Source organism: Triticum urartu, chromosome 1A (genome assembly GCF_056163025.1).
Source record: "Triticum urartu cultivar PI428250 chromosome 1A, HENAU_Tu73, whole genome shotgun sequence".
NCBI lineage: Eukaryota > Viridiplantae > Streptophyta > Magnoliopsida > Poales > Poaceae > Triticum > Triticum urartu.
The window spans coordinates 98,304,998-98,323,217 of record NC_141873.1 but is presented as its reverse complement, the minus strand read 5'-3'; the positions used below and the strand labels follow the sequence as shown (position 1 = coordinate 98,323,217).

At 41.6% G+C, this 18,220-nt stretch overlaps 1 protein-coding gene, 1 long non-coding RNA gene and 1 pseudogene across 3 annotated transcripts; 2 read left to right on the top strand and 1 right to left on the bottom strand.

Moving 5' to 3' along the window:
* Positions 1-1,916: 1,916 nt before the first annotated feature.
* On the top strand, positions 1,917-7,257 carry LOC125532730 (uncharacterized; annotated as a pseudogene).
* Positions 7,258-7,336: 79 nt separating this feature from the next.
* Positions 7,337-8,819, bottom strand: LOC147990230 (uncharacterized). 2 transcript variants are annotated; one of them, XR_015599249.1, is made up of 4 exons: positions 8,709-8,819; positions 8,140-8,630; positions 7,968-8,052; positions 7,337-7,610 (listed from the first exon to the last, which is right to left on the bottom strand). It is a non-coding gene; the product is annotated as an uncharacterized LOC147990230 (long non-coding RNA). The 2 variants fall into 2 exon arrangements; XR_015599250.1 differs by lacking the exon at positions 8,709-8,819 and having other exon boundaries at positions 8,140-8,480; positions 8,576-8,633.
* On the top strand, positions 7,610-8,614 carry LOC147990231 (uncharacterized). The gene is made up of 4 exons (XM_087514564.1): positions 7,610-7,743; positions 7,824-8,112; positions 8,185-8,267; positions 8,503-8,614. Exons 1-4 carry the CDS (start codon positions 7,694-7,696, stop codon positions 8,612-8,614), a joined length of 534 nt encoding a protein of 177 aa, XP_087370690.1. The 5' UTR covers positions 7,610-7,693.
* Positions 8,820-18,220: the final 9,401 nt, after the last annotated feature.

The window sequence follows — 18,220 nt, the reverse complement described above, 5'->3', positions numbered from 1 at the left end:
TCCTCCTCACGGCGGCGGCGCTCCGGATGCGGACGCGGCCACCCCATCGCCCGCCCAGTTGATTCAACCATCGCTGTCGCCACCTCCTCCCCTCGCCTCCCCGCCACCGTCGCCATGGCCATTGCCCCCGAGCAGCACCTGTCCGATGGAGCATCCCCGAGCAGCGCCTGTCCAATGGCTCGGGAAGGAGTACTCCCGTCTACCACCGGTCCCTCCCCCGCCCTCCTGCCGCCGCCATGGCCATGGCCTGACGGGAGCTCGCCTTCCCCGCCATGGCCAACCTCCGGTGAAGAAGCTCGCCGTGCCTACCAACGCCCCAGTTCCGGTGAGCATGTATTCCCCTTATTATAGATTGGGATTGGGCTGGTTTGTTGTTCATCTGATTTTTAGTGCTTCCATTCACTTCCCAGGTGGGTTGCTCCGAGTTGCTTAGTAGCTTACCTTCAATCATTGGGTCAACGCATCTACAGATGAAGGTACTATCCTACTGTTTTTTTTTCGTTTGCTGACTCCAACCTACATAGCCCACTACTTCAAACCATTTGCAGCCCAATGCTCCAAATGGCCCACACTAAAAATAAGAAAAAACCATTCTACACTAAAAATAAGAAAAAAACCATTCTGCTGTAGGTAATTGATGGTTGACGCTCCACTTCCTCTCCCCACGATCTGCACAAGAAACTGAAGAAATTGATGATTGATGCTTCACTTACTCTCCCCACGATCTGCAGAAGAAACTGAAGAAATCCCCTTTAAAGTCTGCCCCACCTCAGCTCATCCTTTTCACATCATCTTCCAGCATGGGTGGACGTCTCCCATAGGGTGTTCATAGTGCTTCCGCTGGTGAGCAACTCTCTCCTCTCTCCATGCCATTCCCTCTTGACATATTGCTGATTGAGTCACAAATTTGGACTTTTCAGGTGCTTCTCACTTCAATCATCTTGGTTATTCTTCCCTTGCTGCATGCCCACGTGCCTCACGTTTACAGCTCCTACTGGTATACAATGTTCCCACCTAGTGCTACTCCTAAAATTTGGTATCTTTCCCTATTCTGGATTTTCATTGATATGCAATTTTTTTAACTTGATTCAATGCATAGCCTTGCATTTTAATTCCTTGCCTATTATGGATTTTAGTTTGCTTCATCCAAGTAGTTTGCTTCACTCAAATTGAATTAAGTTTTGCTTGATTCAACATGTACCCTTACATTTCAATTCTCATGTGGAACAATTAAACAAAAGTGTCTTCCATTTTGCCCTGCATTCAACTATTCCCGTTCCCGTGGGTTTCTTAGGGTTGTCGACATGGATAGCGCAGAAAGTTCTTCGCGTTATTCAGGTGGGCATGGGGTTGGTCATACACGAGGAGTTCCACGTGGACATGGACGTGGACGTGGACGGGCACGCCGTCCATCGGTACCTGATTCCACTCCTCGATCAAACTCACATGTTGCCACCGAGAACCGTCGTAGGCGTTTGGATGTAATCACTAGAAACAGGAGCCGAGGAAATGAAGCATCGACCACATCAATGTCAGACACACATAATCAGATATTTGCCCATAAACGTAAGCTTTTGCCTAAATTAATCCCTGTTCATGTGTCCAAGTTCAGTGATCATTTACGTTTACAAAAAAACCCTCTCTTTGTGCCTCATCTTTCAGGAACTATATTTGAACCCTTAACTCTTGGAGGCCCCCAGTGTTCTTGCCAACATTGTGGTGCTCTCTTTTGGTATGACGAGCGTGTACGCAGAGAAAGACATACTCAAAATCCAACATATAATTTGTGCTGCAAAGGAGGAAAAGTTTCCCTCCAACCATATGATCCTCCTCCTCAACCTCTATTGGATTTACTCACTTCACAGAATAGTTCACTCTCAAGCCACTTCTTTCATCATATTCGTCAGTACAATACCATGTTTGCCATGACTTCAATGGGAGCTAAAATTGATGAGTCCATAAATGATGGCCGAGGCCCATACATTTTCAAGATCAGTGGCCAAGTCTGCCACCGTGTTGGTTCAATGAGACCATCTAGAGGACAGAGACCAGAATATGCACAATTATACATATTTGATACAGAGTGTGAGGTTTCAAATAGAATAAATGTTGCCTCATCTTCGCGCACGGGTTCATCTTCGTGCACCACTTCATCTTCGCGCATTGCTTCATCTACACGCACTTTGTTCCAAGCTAATGAAGGCATTGTTCAGTCCCTCATAACAATGTTGAACACACATAATCCCATTGTGAAACTATTTAGAACAGCAAGTCAAAGATTACATGGCAATGATTCTGACCATTTATACATCAGAATATATGGCAAACCTGATGCCCATGGAGATATCTATAGTGCTCCAGTTGCATCCGAAGTTGTTGGATTAGTGGTTGGAGATTTAGGGTCTTCTAATGTTGGACGAGACATTATAATAGAAGATCATTCATCACGGTTACAACAGATCAATGAAAAACACTGCAAGTTTATGTCCATGCAATATCCTCTTTTATTTCCATATGGTGAGGATGGTTATCATGATGAGCTTATGTGCCTTCCAGTGTCAAATGCATCAAATCAACGCCAAAAAGTCACAATGCTAGAATACTATGCATATAGGTTACATGATAGGCCAAATGACTTCAACACTCCATTACGATGCAAAAGGTTAACACAGGCTTACTTTGTGGATGGCTATTGTTCTGTTGAAACCTTTCGTATTGCATTCTACCGCAAGCCTAGCTTTCAACGGAAATACAGATCATCATCATTCAGTTGTTTAGCAGATTCTGTGTCAAAGGGTATTACATCAGGTTCTTCTGTTGGCCAAAGGATTATATTACCTTCCTCATTTACTGGAGGCCCTCGCTACTTATACCAAAACTAACAAGACTCCATTGCTATTTGTAGAAAATATTGTTGCCCAGATCTGTTTGTCACGTTCACATCAAATGCTGCTTGGCCTGAAATTACAGAGGCTCTATCATCCATTCCTGGTCAAGAACCATCTGACCGTCCAGATATTGTCAACCGGGTATTCAAAATGAAGCTTAATATTCTAATGGATGATATTAAAAAGAAACAATTCTTTGGACCCATAAACGCAGGTAATAAGCGTTCTCTTAAACTTATATTCCCTTCTCTCAACATAGTTTTCTGCCGGTTATTAAACATGTTTTACATTCCTGTAGTTATCTACACAGTTGAATTCCAGAAACGTGGACTCCCACATGTTCATATAATTATATGGTTAGCCAAAGAAGCACCTTTAGATGCACAGAAGATAGATTCCTATATTTCTGCTCAGTTGCCAGATCCTGTAAAAGATCCAATAGGATATGAGGTTGTTTCTTCTTTTATGGTGCATGGCCCTTGCGGCCCTCTCGGCCAGTTGTCACCATGTATGTCATAAGGAAAATGCACCAAATTTTACCCAAAGGAGTTCTGTGAGCAAACAACTGTACGGGAGAATGGTTTCACAGAATATGCCCGACCAAATAATGGAATAACAGCTAGGAAAAATAATGTTGACATTGACAATAGATTCATTGTTCCTCACAATGTGGACCTAGTGGTTAAGTACCAAGCTCATATAAATGTAGAGAAGGTTAACCATGATGGTATGCACAAATATCTTTTCAAGTATGTCACAAAAGGATTTGATTGTGCTAGAATTGGCCTCCACGGCAACTTTTCAACATCAGCCTCATCAACTGAAACCGTTAATGAAATTGATAATTATTTAGAGTGTCGTTGTGTGACACCAAATGATGCTGCTTGGCGGTTGCAGCAATATGATATTCACCATACAGACCCTTCCGTGGAAAGGCTCCCTGTTCATCTTCCTCTTGAGAACAATGTAATTTATTCGGAAGATGATAATCTGGAACAAGTTATTGAAGACCCCAAAAATGTGACCACTAAACTCACTGCATGGTTAGATGCTAATATGCAACACCCTGAAGCTCGACAATACACGTACATAGAATTTCCAGAATATTGGACATGGCACCAGCAAGGGAAATACTGGGATCATCGTCGAGGTCCTCAAAAAAAAATTGGCCGAGTGGCACATGTCAACCCTTCACAAGGAGAGCCTTTCTATTTGCGAATGTTGCTGAACATTCGTAAAGGTCCAACCTCCTTCACTGATATCAGGACTATATCAGGCCAAGAATATCCTACATTTCGTTCAGCATGTGAAGCTTTAGGCCTCCTAGGTGATGACCAAGAGTGGTCCAATGCATTAAAAGATGCGGCTCAGTGGGCATCACCATTCCAATTACGTCAGCTTTTTGTTACCCTTTTGCTTTTTTGCAATGTAACAAATCCTATCAAGCTTTTTGAGGAGCATGCATCAATGATGTCTGAAGATATAGCACATCGGTTGAATCTTCATCCTTCTCAGTTGAGCAGTTCATCACTAGATTCGTACGTGACATCCTGTCTTCTCATTGAGCTGGATAAATTGCTGAAGGATTCCGGATATTTCTTATCACATTTTAGTTTGCCACTGCCAGATGATATAGGAAATGCTTCTGCACAAAATAGGCTTTTGCTGGATGAGCTTACCTATGACATTCCAAACATGACATCCACTTTGAATGATAATATTCTGAAGCTAAACAACAACCAGAAGGATGTATTTCATGCTATCTATAATTCTGCCATAAATAATGAAGGTAGAACATTCTTTGTTTATGGATATGGAGGGACTGGTAAAACTTTCTTATGGACTACTTTACTTTATTCTTTGCGGAGTCAAGGGAAAATTGCATTGGCAGTAGCATCCTCGGGAATTGCTTCTCTATTGCTCCCGGGAGGTCGAACACCACACTCCCGTTTTAAAATTCCTTTGGAAATTTCAGAGAATTCAATGTGTACCATAAAGAAAAATACACACCTGGCAGAACTTATTCAAAACACATCTCTTATAGCTTGGGATGAAGCACCAATGAATCATAGATATTGTTTTGAAGCACTAGACCGCACTCTCAGAGATATAATGTCAGATACTAGACCTAATGCCGAAGACATGCAGTTTGGAGGTATCACTGTAGTTCTTGGTGGGGATTTTCGGCAAACACTACCAGTGATAAAAAATGCAACCAAGCAACAGATTTTGAAATCTTGCATTGTTAACTCTTATTTGTGGAACAAGTGCACACTTCTACAGTTGAATGAAAATATGAGGCTCACCTCAGGGTGTCTCTCCATCTCCAGGAGAGAAGAACTACAGAATTTTGCTGACTGGCTCTTACGAATTGGAAATGGCACTGAGCCTTTTGTTCCTGTTCCAAATGAACCCAATAGCATATTTATACAGATCCCCCAATATCTCCTTTTGTCCCCAGATTCTAGAAATATAGATGGATTGATATCATTTGTCTACAACTCAGGCTGTGAGTCAACTACCATTACATCGTATTTGTGTGATCGTGCAATTCTTGCACCTACAAATGATGTCGTTTCTAAAATAAATACAAGAATGATTTCTCGGCTAGCAACAAGTGAAATGTCATATTATAGTTCAGATTCAATTGATGATAGCTGTCCTAATCATTCTACTCTAGAAGCATTATATCCAACAGAGTTGCTAAACACCATTGACATACCTGGACTTCCAGATCATATACTGCATTTGAAAATTGGTGTTCCTATAATTCTACTGCGTAATCTTGATCCATCAAGGGGACTTTGTAATGGCACTAGACTCATTGTTACACAACTGACTGGTCGTGTCATTGAAGGAGAAATCATAACAGGGAAGGCTATAGGTTCAAGAGTGTATATTCCTCAAATTGTCACTACGTCATCTCAGTCTAAGTGGCCTTTCAAATTGAGGCGTCGCCAATTTCCTGTTCGCCTTTCATATGCTATGACAATAAACAAAAGTCAGGGGCAAACACTAAACCGAGTTGGTGTCTACTTACCATCTAATGTCTTCTCACACGGTCAATTATATGTGGCATTTTCAAGAGTTACATCACCAGACGGCTTGCGAGTTTTCATTGAAAATAGCCCATTTTCTTATGAGCATTGCACACATAATGTAGTATATGCCGAGGTATTCAATCAAATTAATACACATAGAAGCTAAAACAGCTAGGTATTTTATCCACTCAAATTTATGTTATGCCTGAAATTTCACAAGTATGTAATACATTTTTTCTGCATGCCATCATTTTTTTCCTAACATTCTTATTCATTCAGATCCATCTCCCCTATGGAGTCAACTACGAAATTTAAAGATATTACAGTGGGACAGCAAAACTGTAAGGTCTTTGCACGGGTAATAAGGCTTTGGGATGCTATAAATACGAATCCCAGATATGGAAATGCTTTGATCAGCATTGATGGCATTCTCTTGGATGAAGATGTACGTCCATTTTTATAGTTACCTATTTAACATTACACAATAACATTGTTGTTCCAAATCATTTGATTACTTGAACTTTTGCAGGGATCCATGGCACAAATTAGTGTGCCTAAAAAATTTGAAAAACAATTTCGTGGGTTGCTATCTCAAGGATCTGTCTATATTATTTCAAATGTTGCAGCTATCGATATCAGAAGCAAATCATATGTCTATCGCCATCAGAATTATATGCTGCAATTCAAACAAGACACAAAGGTTCATCCGCTACATTCAAGAGGTGCAGATATACCTACACTTTCGTTCGACTTTTGCCCATTTGATCAGCTGCCACAAAAAGCAATTGATTCCAAGCCACTCCTAGGTAACATAATGTGCTTGACTTATCTATCTCTTAACCACTATACTTCAATGCATAACGACTTGCATACTTGAACCTTTTAGATGTGATAGGAGTAATATGTGATGTTGGTCCATATGACTATGCTAGCCAAACATCTCAGCACAAATTTCGGAAGATCAAAATTTGCAACCTAGAGTATGTCTTCATAGCTGCTCCTGTTATTCAAATTTTTTTACCTTAATAACCTGTTCCCCTCAGAATGACTATACCTTAATTTTCCAGAGAACAAACACAAGAATTAGTTCTATGGGGCCAGCATGGAGAATCATTTGATGAAGAAACAGTACTTAAAAAATCTCAAGAAGGAATTGTCATAGCCATTTTTGCTGGTGTAACTGCAAATCTACAAAGGTTTACAGGTAACTTATAAAAAAACTTGCCCAAAGAAATAATAAACATATTTATTTAAACATCCTATTAACAACATAAGTTTATAGGTATGATACAAGGATCCTCAAGTTCTGCGACACAAATATATCTTGATCTTGATATACCTGAAGTTCAAAAGTACCGCACCAGGTTCTCTCTTTCTCACTCTTGCGCATACAGAATTTATGTTAGCACTACAGCAAACTAATATTTTATATGAAAAACATTTGAAGCTATCAATGGAAATGCCCAACTCTACAAAAGCATCTCCCTCAGGTCAAACAAGTATCTCCACTTGAAGCAGCAGGCAAACTATACACCATTGAAGAAATATCTAACCTTCCAGCATGATCTTTTCAGGTGAACACTTTCTCATGCAGTTCACTTTTTCCTGCCTCGCCATTCAAAATAAAATAGATTATTGATACTTCATCCTTTTTTGTGCCAGGGAGGAGCAACCTTCAGCACTATCGCAAAAGTAGCATCAATTATACCGTCAGTCAAATGGTACTACAAAGCATGCAAGCGTTGTGGAAAAGGATATAACAACATGACAGATACCCCAACATGTGGCTGCCAATTTCCAGTTCCATGCCCAATGTATTATATATCTTCTTAAAATCTAATACTTAAATAATTCCTTTTTTTATCGTGTCACTAACAACTATACCATGCTTCAGGTACAAACTTCCCCTTACACTAACAGATAACTCGGGAAGTTTGGATGCAATTGCTTTCGCTAGAGTAGCTGAAGACTTAGTTGAGCGTCATGCTGATCATGTTTCAATGAGTATGAAGATAGAAGCTACAGATCATGTGCTTACCCTGGATAAGGCCATTGGTAAAGAAAAGTTATTCTACATAGGAATGAACACTGATTCATCTGCCAAGTACCCTATAAATTATGTCCTGAAAAAAAGTTTCTCTGTCAACAATACTGAATCAACACCTGTTCCACGTGCTCCAAAGGTAAGCAACTTCTTACAGATTCATTACCTTCATATATCATGGTTATTAACATAATGTGTGAAGCTTTTTCAGTCAGGCGAGGATACAACCACCAATGACAATACTCCTACAACTCATAAGCTAACGTCTATCAGCATAAAGGAAAACGAAAATAGGTAATGCTTCATAAACTTGGATTTTAAACATCTCTCTTATTGCTTCTCCATTATATGACTTGCCACAATGATACTTTTATGTGAAAGTACAAATGGAATTGAATGTTAGTCTTTTTCCCTTCTCAAATGCTTTCTCTTTTTTATATGCTGCTACATGTAATCTTTCATAAACCTCCATCTTATTGTATTCCTCTGATCAAGACTTCTTTACATCTGTGATGTACATTACAATCAGGATCAACGCAAAAAGAAGAATTGATTTTACTGAGAGTGATGCCGAAAAATCTAACAGGTATGAGAACACTCACAAAACCTTAGTGCACCATGGTTCTCCAATAACTACATAAGGCACATACAAACTTCCTGGTAGCAGTTAGAAGTAACCATTAACAACAACTAAAGTACACAGTAATAGAAATCACATAAATCCATTGGCAGTACCTGAAGCATCACATTTCCTAATGTGGTGTTAGGCTTCATTTAACTCACGTTTACATGTCACACTAATGGAGTTGTCAAGCTAAAGCCTAGCTCTGTCTTCTAGAATTCTTTGCCTGCTCCATTTTAAAGTCTATAAGTTACCAAGCTTTTACCAACTAAATGATAATTTCACAAAATCAATTCCGACTCACAATTATTTGTAGTCTCCTTACACAAACATTACTGGTCATGCAAGTGAACACTAACTTATACATGCTATATTGTGCTCAATATTGGGAATATGATATATTCAGGATTACATCTCATCCATGGTATGTTTCCCAAATGGTAACTTATTTCAAGTACATGGAGGTTCTTGGGTTACATTTATATTCTCTTGCCCAGTTCATTTTCTATTTTGATTCATGCTTTATTACTTTCAATATCTGATATAATAAATGGAACCAATTTTCTAAATGCAGCTCAAAGGAACCGGAAGAAAGTACTGCGAAAAAGAACAAGCATGAGTATGTTCTGTTTCTCACACCCTTTATACAAATTTAGCCAACAATATGAGTTTCTTCCTGCATATATTTAAAGTTGCCAAAAATCTCCATCAACAGGAATGTAGATACACTTCCAGAAAAATTGCATCAACAGGAACAGCCAGAGTAAAGGAACATTTGGACGATTTAAGTACTTTACATTGACTATATAAACTTTCATTTTCTGATTTAAAAAACCAGTAATATATTGTGTTATTTACTTTTTTTGACAACACTTCATTTTCCAATACAGGCAGGACAACTTGCACTCTGCTACAAATGAGAAATGAGGAATAACGTACATCGCCTACAACCAGAAATAACATAGTCCTTGTGTTCATACCACTTTGCTCAGTTTCTATTGTAACCAAGGAACATTACAAATTTTGTCCAACTACCAACTTATCAGTGGTTCCAGTTTATGTTCTTTGTTGGACTTATGATCTCAATACAAACCTACAGTGTCTGTTCAAATATATTCATGAATGGATACAATTTATGTTCTTTGGTGCACTTATTATCTCGATAGAAACCTACAGTGTGCATTAAAGTAAATTCATGAGTGGATCAGTTTATGTTCTTTTTTGCAATTAGGATCTCAATACAAACCTACACTCTGCATTAAAATACATGAATGCTAATTTGATTTTTGCATTAACCATTACTTAAACATCTTTCGGTTAGACATTCTTTCCCATGTGAGGCACCTATATAAGACCCCCCATAATATATTGTACTCGCCACAACTTCATCTTTCAAATCAAATTTTTTTGACTACCGGCACAAAAATGGACAGCCAACACGAAGGCAACAGGTACGGCTACTGCATAAAATATTGTTTTCTACATCCCTATGCTTGCTGCAAATAACATTAAACACATAAATCTTTCTCCAGGATACAATATGATGGACCAAGGAATGTTCTGCCCCACTCAACAACTAATTCATCAAGGGCTCAGAAGAAGTACATGGAGGCAACTGAAAAGAAAAAGACTACTCCAAAACCACCAGTGTCTGTTGCTTTCAGAGAAACCGTTGAACGTGAAGACAACACCACCAAATACATCTTCAAGTACATTACGAAAGGAACCCACATGAACAGATAGTTCTCAACGAAGAAGACCCCAACTACAAATAAATTATACCACATATTATCTTCTTTTTATGAACAACGTATAACTATGACTATACATATGTATTTTCTAATTTTCAATAAGTATTTATGATTATACATATGTGTTTTCCAAATTTCAATTATCATATTGTCTGTCCAAATATTCATCTTCTATGGAAAATAAATATCATCCAAATGTATTGCATCCAATTCCCGCCGCAACGCGCGGGGTATTATCTAGTTAACTGAGTTTTTAATGCATTTATGTGCATAATTCAAATTTGAACAACATGCACATGCTCCAGTGCATATAAATTGGTTGAAAAATCAAATCTGTGTCCTTGGGTGCATGCTTAGGTCCCATGCAAGAAATTAGAATGAATTTCAAACACCAGGGCACCGTTGATTGCCGACAAAACATTGAGATGCCTGGTTTTTAAATTCTAGTAAATCCAAAACTCGTCTGAAATTCATGAAACTTGGCATGCTATCATGGAATGGCACCCGACATGATGTGGTATTTTTCGTGTCCATTTTGAGAGAAGGCGCACTCGAATAATGACAGCCAACAAAGGCATTTTGAAAAAAAATAGCTGCCACTTTAATATCTCAAACGTTTGTATAATTCAAACCATGTGCGTTTTGTTAACCATTCACGTGACGCCACGTGTCTTGGTTTTAATGGCTGTAGGAGGTGCCGTGCGGACAGCTGCTTGACCTTGACTGAATGGGAGGTGTGCGAGCGCAGTCCGGTGCGCAGGCTGACCGAGAAGCGTGCAAGCTGTCCTCCAATGCCCAGGCTCACCGGGAAGCGTGTGAGCTGTACACTGCGCAGACTCACTGGGAAGCGATCCCTTTGACTTCCATGGCCGCCCACCTTCCTCTCCATTAATGGCGCTCGAGCCACTGTTTAATACGGGCGGCCTTATTGTTCGCCTCCCATTCCCATCCCCCCGCAGACCTCCACCGCCATGGCGCAGAATGATCATCTGCCACTAGTCTTCAAGTTTGGTGAAGTCGACTCCGAGCCGAAGGAGATAGAAAATAAGGAGGAATGGGGCCTCATGGACATGGCCCAGAACGAGTTGGCCGCAGCGGTTCCTTCCCCCGCTCCCATCCCAACTCCCATCCCCGCGCCCGCACCAGCGACCATCCCCGTAGCATTGACGGGCTGGTCGCCGAGCACTATCGCAGAGCTGGAAGCCGCGGGCGTCCGCGAGGTCTCTGCAGACCCGCGCGAGCTCGTTTACATGCCAGCGCCCGTGCCCATGCACGCCCCTCCACCCATCGTGGCGCCGGCCCCCGTGCGTTCGGATGCACCCGCCGCGCCCGTGCGCGCCCCTCCACCCACCGCAGTGTCAGTCCCCGTGCGTTTGGCTGCACCCGTCGCGCCCGTGCCCGTGCACCCCCCCCCCTCAGCAGCATGGGACGCTACCGTCGACCTCTACCTCTCAGCGGCGCCAGTAGCCCTCCTCCCGCGCCCTGCCCGTCGATCGCGCGATGACATGATGTTTGATTTACAAGTGAAGAACATTTTGTGCTGCCTTGAAGACTTCAACAACGGCGTCCGGGAGGACGACAACGACGGCGCGGCACGCCGCCTCCGCCGCCGCCAGAAATAGTTTGTTTGGGGTTTAATACTGTATCTCGAATTCTCGATCATATGAATATAAATTCGCAATGTGACTGAATGAAAGATATGGTTTGAACGAACTTGCGTTTTTCTCTCTTAATGTATAGACTTATCAAATGATTTTATTTTTAAAAAACGTCAACGGTTTTTAAATATAAAACACTCATCGCAAATGTTTTAGTTAGAACACCTGTATGCAAACCGACAGCTTCCTCGGGAAGCCAAGGGAAAATGTGTTGAGCAGGATTTTTGCATCCCTTCAACGCAAACGGTTGTTTTGCATGACCCGTGTGCAACCACGTACACACAATTGGGTAAGGTTTGCATATCTATCATTTTGGGTATGTTGCAATTTCTCAAACTGGAAAGATTGACATTTGTTTATCTAGTAACATTGCCATTTGTCAACCTTGTAACACTGCGATTTGTCAAAATATGCAGCTAGAAATCACTAGCACTATCTAATTTTTGCAACTAAAATCACTAGCAATGTTCATATGGACACCACTAGCAGGCGTGAGTTCATGGATGCATATGCAAATGTACCATTGATTACATACAACAAGTCATCAACCCACAACGACAACGAGGATACACGTTGGATTATAGATCATGTCCAACAAAACATTCTAGTAAAGTTTTTCTCACACAACAAATAACAAAGCGATGAAATGAAATTCAGCTCAACCACTCGTCGGCATTGGAAACGCTTGCTTTGGACCAGAAGTGATTCTCTCGGAAGGGCCAGCTACTGTCAATCTCGAGACCAACGCATGACTGATCATCCAGGCTGAAGCGGCCTATTTCAATACCCATATTGGGACGGTAGGGAAGCATAGTAATGTCCGAGGTATAGATACAGTTGCTTCTCATAAATGGTAGTAACGTTGTGTCAACAGCAGCTGGATCGCCTTCCACCACCATTAGATAGGTTTGTCCAAGGAAGAGCGAGTTTCCTCTAAGACTTTCAATACTGAACCGGGGAGAAGGTGTTGGCGCTAGTACACCAGTATCCATCCCGAATACCCTGCAACGGATGTTGGAATAGGTCTGGAGAGTGCGACCATACGAGACAACACTTGCTTCCTTAGTAACATCAGCAGTGCCCCGTATACAGACAAGAAGGGGTGATCCATCGGAATAAGTTGTCAGGCGCCACTGAGTATATGGGTCCTGCTCGTCCTCATGCTCATGAATAAAATTTTCAAGTATAGGTGGTGGAATGTTGACAGGACCTTGGAAACACAAGAAGGTTAATTAGTAAAGGGAAACTAGCTAACCCGCATGCATGTGGATGAAACAATTATAATTACGGTGGAAGACAAACGTACCGAAAGCATGATGATTCCGTGCAAAAACAGTGCCACGAGTGGTGGCAGCAAACACAAGACCCTCGCATTGAATTGCATCACAGTACTCATCCGTGTACATAAATTGATTTTTGAGCAATATCCATCGAGGCGTGGAAGTAAGGAAGGCAACAAGCTTGTCGAAGATAGTAACAACTTCATAGTTCGTGTAATCCCAAGAGCGGTTGGGAACTCGACAAATTGCTATCTTTCGTAGGCGACAGTTACCATGATCGTATTTGAACTCGCGTAGACCATCTGTGTGCTCAACATCTGGGCAGTCTGAGATTTTTGGAAGTGGAACCCGGTGATGAGTGTACACATTCACAAGTTCCCACTCGCAGTTGTACCCAATATAAACAACCCAATCTCCATTTGCGCCTGCCCAAGCCTTGCCCTCAAGCGATGGCATCTTAACATCATACGTATCATTATCAAGCGGTGTCAACTTACACAAGGAGAGGCTTCCCTCGTCCCCGCACCAGTCAGCAGGGTCACGACGAAGAAGATAGGGGAGATCACACCGGTCCTGGACCCTTGGGTTCCTTGTAATGATGTTATTAGTTGAGTCGAGAATGGTCTTGAACGAACCTGCCATGCTAGCCGAGGTGATGACGTCACACCGATCAATGAGTTCCTCCACCGCGTCATCATTCAGATCGGGGCAAGAATAACGGGGGCGTTTTCGGCTTGTTCCCTCCATGGAGAAGACGATCAAACAATGGCAGAAGGAAGGGTGAAGGCAAATGGAGGAGGGAGGAAGAGCTAGCATGCGACAGCGGTTCCAAATCGAGAGGGGAAGGCGAAGAGTCGGTGGACGGTTGCCACGGTACATGAAGAGGCGCCTGGGGAGCGAAAGGTTGCCACAGAGGTCACACACTGACGACAAGGGCCGAGTGAACTGCATGCAATCCCATCGCACAACACACATGTCTTGTTAAGTTGAACCGTTTCTGTTCTCTTGTGTCAACGCAAATAGTTCATCCGAGTGAACTGCATGTCGTATATTGCACACACCGTGATCTGGCTGACCGTTTCTTTTGTGTTGCCTAATCACAAACAGTTCATCCGAGTGAACCGTATTCTTTATATCGCACACACTTTCATCTGGTTGCCCGTTTTTTTGTGTTGCCTAATCACAAACAGTTCATCCGAGTAAATCGTATGCTGTGTATCGCACACGCCTTCATCTGGCTGCCCGTTTCTTTTGTTCCTCCTCACCGCAAACAGTTAATTGAACTAAACCGTATGCCCTTCATCGCACACGCAACTAAAATCTGAACCGTGTTTGATGTGTCCTCCATCGCAAACATTTTATACATTTCTGACGATTTTCATACACCACCGTTTACGATTATGGCATCACACACAGTTTCTCGAAGGGTCTCTGATTGTAGTGTCGTGTTAGCAGCATCCTGCAGTAGTGAAGATCAAGGCCACCTGGTTAGAACTTCTAACAAAGAGTTTTTCGATCTGATCGGTCATCTTCGCTCAATTTTATTCTGATTCTGGCTCACCATGCAAACGACGCACACCCACCATTGGCCACATCCATGTAGCATCTGGAAGACTTTGGCTACCATAGATTATCACCTCACCAGACCCGACCATAATTGCATGAGAGAAAAAGAACTACAGCAGACCAATTCACCAAAGGTTTTGATCTACGGTTGATGTTAGCCAACGAGAAAACGGTGTCGTAGCTCCCAGGTTTCCCTACACCCCCATGAGCAGTAATAAAATATAGAAAAGAAAATAAGAAAATTGAAATTTTGTGACATCAAATATGCTCAAACGTTTTTGGTGCTTGCAAATTTTTGTCGGGAAATATCATCCGATGAGCTCTATACATGACAAATAAAATAAGTGCTTAAAACTTTGGGCATATTTGATGTCATGAATTCTTTTTTTATTTTGTTTTCTACTATTTTATAAGTTATCACTGTTCGTGAGGTTGTAGGGACACCTAGAGATTAAAAATCAATCTCTTTCCAGTCGTATGCAGCTGTAGACAAAGATCAGTATAACTTTAAAAACAAAATATAAAGCGTACTCTGAGTGATAACTGAACATTAATTTTTTAGGATGGGTGTAGATCAAACCTGCATGATTCATGCCATTGCATGCACCAGGAGATACGTACCGTACGTGTACAGAGACCAAAACAAACATAAGCAGACGATGAAGCTGCTACTGCCTGCCGGTGCCCGCCGTCAACTCCTTGCATAATTGCATACACGTGTAAAAAACAAACAATATAGGATGAAAGATTAATATGAGCAGATGATGAGTAGTTGTCCACTCTTCGCATGCACCGGGACGTACTCGATCCGGATTTGCAATTACCTGATGCCTTCTCCCCCGTTCAGCCCCATGACCAATGCTAATGACCTCCTGCTCGCCACGCCCTCGTCATTGTCATCATGCTAGACGTCGATGATCCTGGGCTGAGTGTTCCTTCTCCACGCCCAGCCCTACCAACATACTTTCCTTTCGTCCCTTATTATTTATTTCCCTATTTCCAGCCCCACCAGTATAGGATGCGATGAATCCACGAAGCGCTCCTTTCCTTCGTTATTCCTTTCCTTATTTCTGAATCCACGAAGCGCTACCTTTCCTTCATTATTCCTTTCCTTATTCCTGGCAAGTCTTCCTTATTTCTTTGTCTCAATCATTTCCTTCCTTCCTTTGTTTATTAATTCCTATGATGACTCCTTGATACCAAGGAACTTAATAATAACATATATAAATTGAAAGAATTCTATTTAAGGAGGCGGGGTGGGATCTTTTTTTTTTTTGACAGCGAATAGACTTTATTCCTCACATAATAGACAAGTCATTTACAAAAAGAGGAGGATCTCTACTCCTAACTAGTAGAATGCCCGTGCGTTGCTACGGGCTACAATGCATATAAATAAATAAATAAATAAATGATTAAGGTCGTCTTCAAGGTCAAAGTTCATCTTTTTTCTCGTACGTCCGGACGTGTACAGATGCCCAGCGGGCTCCCCAAAATTGAACCGTTTGTCTGGGATCCCCCAAATCCAAACCATATGTGTGAGAGAAATGTGGTTGCCCGGACTATCCGACATGTTGTCTCCAACACGCGGGCCCAACACAAAAGGAAACCAACCCATGACTCACCCTTTTCTTTTCCTACAGGACCATTCTCTTCCGGCTCGGTTTCCCACCACAGGGACATTTCTCGTTGGAGCCCTCTCCTTCAAAACCGATGACTCCCACCTCACTTTCACCATGCGTCTACTATGACAAAGAAATGTTTATGTGTTTTTTTAATAAAGAAATGTTCATGTGTTACTATGGGTAGAAGGCGAGAAATACCACGAGCACATTACAACAAGTGCTAAAGTGCCTCTCGCATATCCCACCTTCCCATTAACCATTGTGATTCTCTAACATGCTTAAGTTTTGACAATTAAATGAGGAGAGAAAATTAAAGCACTCTCAAAGTGAAGTAAATCATATGATCCGATAGTTAGCTGTCTTTTGTTTTAATTATAAGAAAACATCGTACTGGGTCGATGAACCCCTTTCTTCGATGTAATCTCATAAATAATGCAAGAGAGCCATGATGGCCTTCCTTAGAAAAACACAATGCTACCCAAATCCCACTCCCATGCCTATTGCAACAGGTAGGACAAAAAACGATCATAATCAACCTAATAAAAAGGCGTAAGACAAAAATAGATCTTAATCAACCTAACTGAATTCCCATGTGTTGCCACGAAACAACAAAAAATAGGATAATTAAATAAATATTCTAATTGGGAAATGTGCATCGATTCCTTCATCGATCTCCTCTAGTTCTCGTGCTTGGCGACGTCACCATGAAGCTCATGCGTGAGCGCGAAAACACCCGAAGTTCGGGGGCTATGTAGCGAGATCAACCGGGCCTATTTTGTGGTGGTCGACGCGCGTCGGCACGTCCATCTTCATCTCTTGCCGCATTGGAGATGCCGGGAGGACTGGTGATGGGAGAGATGGTACCGCCAGAGAAGAGAAAAGAAGAAGGCGAGCAGGCAAGCCGATCATGTCTGTTTCTTTTTTTCCTTTCCCCTCAACGGGTGATATGTGTGCAATTCAAATTGGCCACAGGACAATAAAACATATAGTATACCATTATTCAAACATATAGCTCTCATCATGTATACTTCTCCAAGCAAGCTCACCTTCTCCTCCTCCAATCATTCATCCATGCACGGGAAAGCAGAAAGGAACTCTATTCTTCGTCCGTTGGCCGTGGCGGCATTAGTGATGTCCGACCACCTCCCCGCCCTGATAGTGTTCACTCTAACACCAGCTCACAGTTTGCCAAGTGAATCCACCGTGCCTCCGTTTCGCTGAGTAATATGGAGTATGATTCAACTATATTTGTTTAATCTAATTTTTAAAAATTTGCAATTTCTAAGCATGCAGTCCGGATTCCAGCTAACATAACCTACAAAATATTGTGTTTATTCTTACGGAAAAACAACACTGAACTAATTCAGTTGCAAAATGTTGTATTTATGCATCCTATGCAATCGAGTCATTTTGCTTTTTCTTTCTTAATCTCACAAAATAACATGTACAAGGAGGCATGATGAAAAAGGAAAATTCTTTACACCCAATATGACAGGGGTCAGTCGTACGCTCACATCAGAATTTGAATACTAAAAGTACATTATGTTGATATGGTACAGACAACCAATCTACCCATGTCTCCTTATTGAACCTTTCCCATCCCACTCATCACACATACTATATCCCCCAATTTCAGTTCACAAAAATGAATATATGTTTGCACTACCAGGATTCCAGGAATACCTGGGGCCACTAATCCATCACCAGCTTCAAGATGATACTGCTATTTTATGTAGCTTATAAGATAA